Source organism: Eschscholzia californica, unplaced genomic scaffold (assembly GCF_041429995.1).
Source record: "Eschscholzia californica isolate CP2 unplaced genomic scaffold, dmEscCali1.0.p SCAF_4, whole genome shotgun sequence".
NCBI lineage: Eukaryota > Viridiplantae > Streptophyta > Magnoliopsida > Ranunculales > Papaveraceae > Eschscholzia > Eschscholzia californica.
The window spans coordinates 20,444,444-20,451,723 of record NW_028238461.1 but is presented as its reverse complement, the minus strand read 5'-3'; the positions used below and the strand labels follow the sequence as shown (position 1 = coordinate 20,451,723).

The window sequence follows — 7,280 nt, the reverse complement described above, 5'->3', positions numbered from 1 at the left end:
CATAATTTTATATATTAGTAGATAAAGGAGATAAATTTATCTGATATCCTGGAGGAGATCTAGTTTTTACCTATAAAATTAAGCTCGAGTCTCGGGTTTGCAAAATAGCCTCTTGGATATCTAGGTTTTTCACCTGAGTAGTGGGCTCATGACTCAGGCCTATCTTGGTCAGGACCAATCCATGAGCCGCTCAGTCAGCTAAGTTTTTTCTATAAAAGAAAACGAAGAAACGACAAAGGGAGGGCATTGGTGAGCTTGACCAAGTTCTCAAACCTCGGTCAGGCTACCTCGTGCCCAATCGAAGTCGTGAGTTAACACTACTCCGAATTACAGGTTATGCACATAAAGGTGAAGTTGTTAAAAGAGCAAAAAGGAACATTATTACGCCTGCAAGGGTAGGTCCATTTCATCATCAAACAAAACTAAAACTTTTACTAACATTCAAAGATCACTATATCAATTGACAAAACTGGAACAGGAAGCAACAACTTAAGGAAAATATTAGTCTTCTAACCTCATAATATATTTGTCGTAGAATTTTGCAGCTTGTTCAAGGTCACCAAGTTCGGTATAACAATCTGCAATAGCTCCATAAGCTTCAGCATTACCAGAATCCTCCCCTTCTCGGTTAGAAATTTCCAAGACCATAGAGTGGAATTTTATGGCTTCCCGGTACTTTCCAAGTCTTTGGAGGGATGCTCCTAAAAAAGCAAGTTATATAGTTAAAAGGGTAAATATGCTTACTAAAAAAATGAACATACTATTCTGTTTGTCGACGTCCAACTCAAACCAATAAGTAATAACTGGAGAGGCCAGGGCCGGCCCAAGTATTTGAGGGGCCTCAAGCGAGACCAAAAAATGGGGCCCTATATAAGGCGAGTTGAAAAAAAAATAAAAAAAGATTCTAATAGTGTTTGTAAAGGGGATTGAACCCTTGACCTCCTGTTTATAAGTTAGGTTCTTTACCATCTATTATATAAAACAGAAGGGAAAACGATGACTGGGACAAACATCCTTATTTAATTATGCATATTGTCTAGAAGCCCTTCTCAAAATTTAAAATATAGTCCTTCGTAGAATTAAATTTACCTATTTAAAAAACAATAATCCTTTCCTTATAGTCCTTCGTAGAAATAAAGTTACCTATTTAAAAAACAATAATCCTTTCCTTCTTAGAAATAAAATAACTAATTTAAGAAAAAAAGAGACAAAATAAATTTCAAGGGTTAAAAAAAGAAATTAAAATCTCTCTCTCTCAATAAAATAATAATTAATTTAAGAGAAAAGAAACAAAAAAGTATTACAAAAAAATAATAACTAATAAAAATCTCTCAATAAAATATAACAATAAATTTCGTAACATTTGATTGATACAAGTGTCGTCCGTGCCCTAGGGCACGGGATATACCCTAGTTGAGCTACAATTCCAATTATGTTAGTTACTTGTAATATAATTGTTATTGAAAACTAACATGTACAATTCTAAACATGAGGCCCTTGTTATTTTGGGGCCCAAAGCCGCCGCTTTGGTGGCTTTGGGCCCGGGCCTCCCCTGGGAGAGGCCCTAGGTATTGTATTCATGTTTATCAGACTTCCTACTGTTCATATAGCACTCTTCTTACACACCCCCTCACGTGCATCCTGTGAGCCTAAGCCTATTTGGTATGTGATGTGGAGCATGTGTCATATTAACTCTATGTACATCCAATTCAAAACCAATAAATAATGAGTAAAGATGCCCTAGATTTTATTTTTGGTCACAATAGTTCCATTTTTCCATGTGGGACTATCCATACACTTGCAGATTATGTTTATATTTGCATTTTACAAAAGCCATCAAATGCATTTAAATAGTTAGGCCCAACACTAAGTGCTCTTGCATGGTATGCATATAAGACAAATAAACTGAGGAAGAAATACAAAACAAAAGCAGAAAAAGGAAAAGTGTGATAAAATCCAAATAAATCGAGTACGTACACAATATGTCAATGCGCTCGTGTGTATTTATATAGTAGTTACTGGGATCAATAGATGTTAAAACGGATTATTTCAGCGTGTATGTATATATGTATGTGTGTCAGTGTGTGTGTATATATATATGTATGTGTGTATATATATGTATGTGTGTCGGTGTGTGTGTGTATATATATATATATATGTATGTGTGTATATATATGTATGTGTGTATATATGTATGCGTGTGTATATATATATGTATGTATAAATATGCTTAATATTCATAAAACAACTCTATCAGAATTCAAGACGGATTTATGAGCATAGGTTAGAAGCAAACCTAAGCCTCGAGCAGCCTTCTTCTCCTTAATCGAATCCTTAAGATCCTTAGCAAGCACAAGAGCTGATTTAAATACCTCATAAGCTTTCTCTGCATCTTGACTCCTCAGGAATTTTTTACCACTTCTCAAAAGTGAAATCAAATCTTGCTTACGTGAATCTACAACTACTTCATCTTCTGGTATCCTAGTACCGACAGGAGCATAACTCAATGTGGGGGCATAGGACTCAATCTTTGCTTGCTTCCTTAATGCTGCATTTATCTGGCGAAGTTGTTCATTCAATTTCTTTAGTTCTCCTTTCCTCTGCCTAGCAAGCAAACCTAAGAAAAGGGACCAATACATTAGCATAATGAAACTCGTTTGTATCAATGTTACCTGGTGCTTGTCACACTAGGTGCATCATGTATGCCTTTCGGTGAAATATTTTGAACTCCTGTTTTAGGTGCTATAAATTCATGATACATATAGAGTAGAACACTTATACCTCAAATTCCTATCTACTATAAATGTTAGCAAGAATCGATAAACTGATTGATATTAAAGTTACCTCACCTCCAACAGTAGCACCTACAACAGCTACAGCAAGCAATAGAGGCATTTGGAAAGGAGAGCTATCGGCAATACATGTTTCTGCTGAAGCTTGAAAAGGCAGAGTCAACATCAAAGCATTTCCCACAACAAATGCTCCGATAGAAAATCCCCATTTCTTAATTCCCTGCGGCAATTCTAGTTTAAGTCGGTTGCAAGGTAATCTAGAGAGGGCATTAATAGGGTAAGACTTGAGAATCATAGAAGTATACAATTGGCTACAAAGTTCTATATACATATATAAATTATACTATGAAGACAGTACAATGAAGACTCACTCACCATCATACCTGATGAGCAAACAAGTCTTCCACATTGATGAGGACACTAGATGCTTGCCTTTCATCAGAATCACTAGTTTGTTCCATTACAAACCCCAATTCTCTCAACTTTTTCGATTCAAGAAACTCTTTGATTTCGCAAAAATGCTTATGAATCTTTGTCTTGCTGACGATTGACGACTTTACCGAACTTGGTTTTGCTGTAAATTAGGAATATCAATCATTGTCAAGACAGATTGGGTTAAGGAGTCATAACTCCTTATTTATAAACAACGAAAATTTGCAGGAAATTCATGGATTACTGGAGAAGACTAACCTTGGACAAGGATTCTTCTGGAAAATTTGGGCGGAGATGGTTGAAATGGCCTAAAAATCTCAAAGAAATTTGGGCGCCAAGAGGAACAACGGACCGCCATTGATTTGGATAAAATGTGTTAGAAGATTAGATTCTGGGTTGAATGCCGGAAGAGGATAGTATTTTTTTTTTGAGAAATCAAACAATTACTATTACTTCCCACATAGCCCCCTACACTATGAACTGCTACCCATCTGGCCCCCTATTTTTCACGAAATACCCAATGGCCCTCATGTCACTTTTTCCAAGTGCCGTCGTCAACAAAAATAGAAGAGTACATAAGATAATTTCTTTTTGTTGCAAAAAACTTTCTACTTCAATTAAATAAGTTAGTTTGGTAATACGAAAACTTTCTACTTCGATTAAATTAAAATTCATATTTTTGCTTTTTGACTCTAAAGATAAGAGTGAACGATAAATACAAATTATAATTTTTTTCTTTCTAGCACCACATCAAAACCTCCACCACCACTACCCCACCACTATATCACCACCATACTTGTACCCCAACCACTACCACGCTTCAACTACCATGCCGCCACACTCAACCACTACCACAATCACACTTCAACTATCACAACTACGACGACCATGTTTTCAACACCATTACTGCTTATATTTCCTAATGCCATCTATCTCTCCAAAATCTCAAATCAAAAAATAATCGAAATAGCGAACATGGAGACTAACGCTTCAGAAAACATAGTCTTTTTATTATTCTTCTTCATGTCTTAACAAACGACTAGAATTTTCATTTGGACCACAAATTGTTTCCACTATGCGGGCGGGCCGGGGGGGGGGGGGGGGAGGTAAACGAAAAAGAGGAAGAAGAAAGAGAAGTATTAATGGTGTTGCAATAAAATTTGTAGGCTTTGTTCAATGAATAAGGAAAATAATTAGGGGTTTTAATGACAGTTGTGATAATTATTTAGGGTAAAATTTGTAGGCTTTGTATCAATGGATAAGGGAAATAATTAGGGGTTTCAGTTGTTGAGTTTTGGTGTCACCTAGTGTTGTTAGCAGAATCTCAGACATGTAATATGTCTAACACTAGTTCCAGGATCACATGTAAGAACTAAAGATGAACTAGAATGAAAAGAAGAATACCTTATTCGCTTTCCCTCGAACTTAGATTCCGACGCCTTTTCGGAAGATAAGGAGCTTCAAAGTGTAGCTCCTCTCCTTGAGACACCGAGTAGGTTGACTTGAAATCCCTTCTTAATGTCAGCTAGGACCTTCTTGAAGGTTGAGAAGAAGAACCTTTTCTTCTTGACTAGATAGATAAAATGGAGTTTTTTTTCTCTAAAATCCCTCTCTCTTGATGTATGATAGATTGATTTTCTCTTGAAAACATTTCACATTTTTTTCTGTTCAATAATTAGTCCTTATATAGAAACCCTATAGTAAGAATCATATTCAAACTAGGATTCAATATGGACTACAGAAAAGATAAAATCAGAAACCCATTCTGATTGGGATGCCTAGATGGAAGGGAATTCCATTTAGGGTTTGCCCTTTCTTATGGCCGACCAGGTCATCCCCTTAGTGGGCTTGGTCTGGGCGGCCCAATGCTCCAACCAGCCATCACATGGTCGACCCCTTTATCTTTTCTCGGGCCTCCCTTTCGGGCCCAATTCTTTCTATCTTTGTCTGAATCCCTATTCGAACCTTTTGGGCATGTTTAGTTGGATCTAATCCATCTATTTTCCAAGTTCCCTCTAGTCAATTATCTCCGTTCAAGCCACCATTCTTTGGTGTAATCCTTATAGGAACCGGTCTATGTTAGGCGCATATTAACGAAGTGATCGATCGTAGTTGGCTTCTAGCTAAGCATTACGATTCCTAATTTGACTGAACTAGATGATCTTCCGGATAAGGTCATCGTTATCTAATTCGACAAATTGCACGCATTTTTATCTTGGTCGAAGGACACTCCTTTAGAGGGACATTCGTTCAGACCTAAAGGGAACATATCCTTCAGTCTCCCACTTGTACTTTGAACAAGTGCAATGCTCGATTTCCACGTAAATTTTTTATCACATCTGATACGTCATACCTTTCATACTTTCTTGATCTAGAGAACAAACTGTCAAAACAAATGATTAACTTTTAATCCATTTGAGCACGACAATGCATTTCTAGTTAATACGCTTCAAGTGCCCTTGAGATACTTAATCCTAATTTTACTTAGGATGACATATTTCATTCTTGTACTCCCACTCATTTTCATGTCTATCATGCCTCACACGATTTCCATTTTTATAACCTCTTTTTACGGTGTGACGTTTAACGGGACCAGAGTTTGATGATGGGCCTAGAAAGTTTCCTAAATAAGTCACCACCCGCAAGTATACGGGCGTCAAGTAATAGTTCCGGTAAGACCGGTTCGTTCCTCAGAGACTAGTTGAATCTATTCTAAAACTAGGAAGTAATAGGATTCTAAAATGATTTGGTTTTGGTTTTGAAATGAATAAAATATTAAAAATAAGTTTACGAAAAGAAAATAATTACAAATGATACAAGAAATCCAGGAAATGGGGGAGAAACCTAAGGTTGTCGAATCCGTCCTTATAATAATTCTAACAATGATTCATTATGATTTAATTAATTAACAAATTCTTTATATAACTCAGACTTTTGGTCCATGAATGGTCCAAAAATCCGGAAGATTTTATCGTGAAAAACAATAAAAATATTAATAAATCATATCGATAAAATTTCTTATGTAGAACTTCATCTAAGACCCTAGATAAAAGAATTAGTCACTCATGGGAAACAAGATAACATTAGCAAGTATGAAAATAAGAGATAAAGAGGGAAGGAAAACATAACTTTCTCATTGGAAATTGTTTTTCCTGCTGATTTTCCACTCGGACAACCAAACGTGCCCTAAGAGAGAAGTTTTCTCATCTTCCCGGAAATTAATTCCCTGGGGGAAAATTATTTTCCCGTCTTCTTTAACTCTTTTTCTCTCTTTCTTTTTGAAATCTCTCTGTCTACTATCTCTTTCTACTCTGTTTTCTCTCTCTCACTAAAAGAATAACAAAGGAAGAAGAAGAAGAAATAGAAGATGAACAAAATATATCTTATTTGATTTCTCACTCTACAATTATCTCTCTCTCTCTCTCTCTACCTTTCTCTCACTAAAACAGTAAAGAAGAAAACAAATTAAATCAGCTCTGCTTCTCTCTCTCTCTCTAATATTTCAGGTTTGGTTGAGCTTAAGAGAAGTCATCCTCCCAGCCGAGATGCCCCTTCGGTTATGTTTCTTCTTTCTTATATAAGAGAATAATTTTAATTGAATCCCTCTGTAAATCTTCCATCAATGGATTGATTTCTTTCTCTGTCAGTTCTTTCTTCCAATAAGTGAAATCTCCCTCTCTGTCCCTTCTTTGATTTTATTCTCTAATCTTCATACTATATAACAGGAACAATATATTCCATAGTTTCTCCTCTCTCTATTAATCTCTTAGAGAATCCAGCCATGATATTTCATGATATATAAGAGATGGTAAAAGATAACAACCAACCGAGCTCTCTCTCTCTCTAGAATATTTTCTTTCTTCTTGGTAATCTCCTTCCATAGTTGTTCTTTTGTTTCCAGTTTGAATAGAGAGAGAGAGAGAAATGAATATCCTCCATCTAATCTAGTCGAATCCACCTTTAACTCTCGGTTTCAACCTAACCAGCTTTATATTGCCTCTTATTTGCTTCTACCTTTTTGGTTTCTAAATATCTCCATTGATCTCTATCTAGCTT

General features: G+C 36.0%; 1 protein-coding gene across 2 annotated transcripts; it reads right to left on the bottom strand.

The window, feature by feature from the left end:
• Positions 1-381: 381 nt before the first annotated feature.
• LOC147543546 (protein FLUORESCENT IN BLUE LIGHT, chloroplastic-like) lies at positions 382-3,640 on the bottom strand. 2 transcript variants are annotated; one of them, XM_086637313.1, is made up of 5 exons: positions 3,483-3,640; positions 3,176-3,366; positions 2,850-3,012; positions 2,297-2,617; positions 382-701 (listed from the first exon to the last, which is right to left on the bottom strand). In XM_086637313.1, exons 1-5 carry the CDS (start codon positions 3,580-3,582, stop codon positions 502-504), a joined length of 975 nt encoding a protein of 324 aa, XP_086493439.1. In that variant the 5' UTR covers positions 3,583-3,640; the 3' UTR covers positions 382-501. The 2 variants fall into 2 exon arrangements, with proteins under 2 accessions (XP_086493439.1, XP_086493440.1); XM_086637314.1 differs by having other exon boundaries at positions 3,168-3,366; positions 3,483-3,626.
• Positions 3,641-7,280: the final 3,640 nt, after the last annotated feature.

Excerpts from the sequence above, each read along its gene's own strand:
- LOC147543546 (XM_086637313.1), bottom strand. The coding sequence starts at position 3,582 with ATGGCGGTCCGTTGTTCCTCTTGGCGCCCAAATTTCTTTGAGATTTTT. Across the intron at positions 2,618-2,849 it reads TGTAGGTGCTACTGTTGGAG|GTTTGCTTGCTAGGCAGAGG; the intron begins GTGAGGTAACTT and ends CCCTTTTCTTAG. Across the intron at positions 702-2,296 it reads GAAGGCTGCTCGAGGCTTAG|GAGCATCCCTCCAAAGACTT; the intron begins GTTTGCTTCTAA and ends TTGCTTTTTTAG.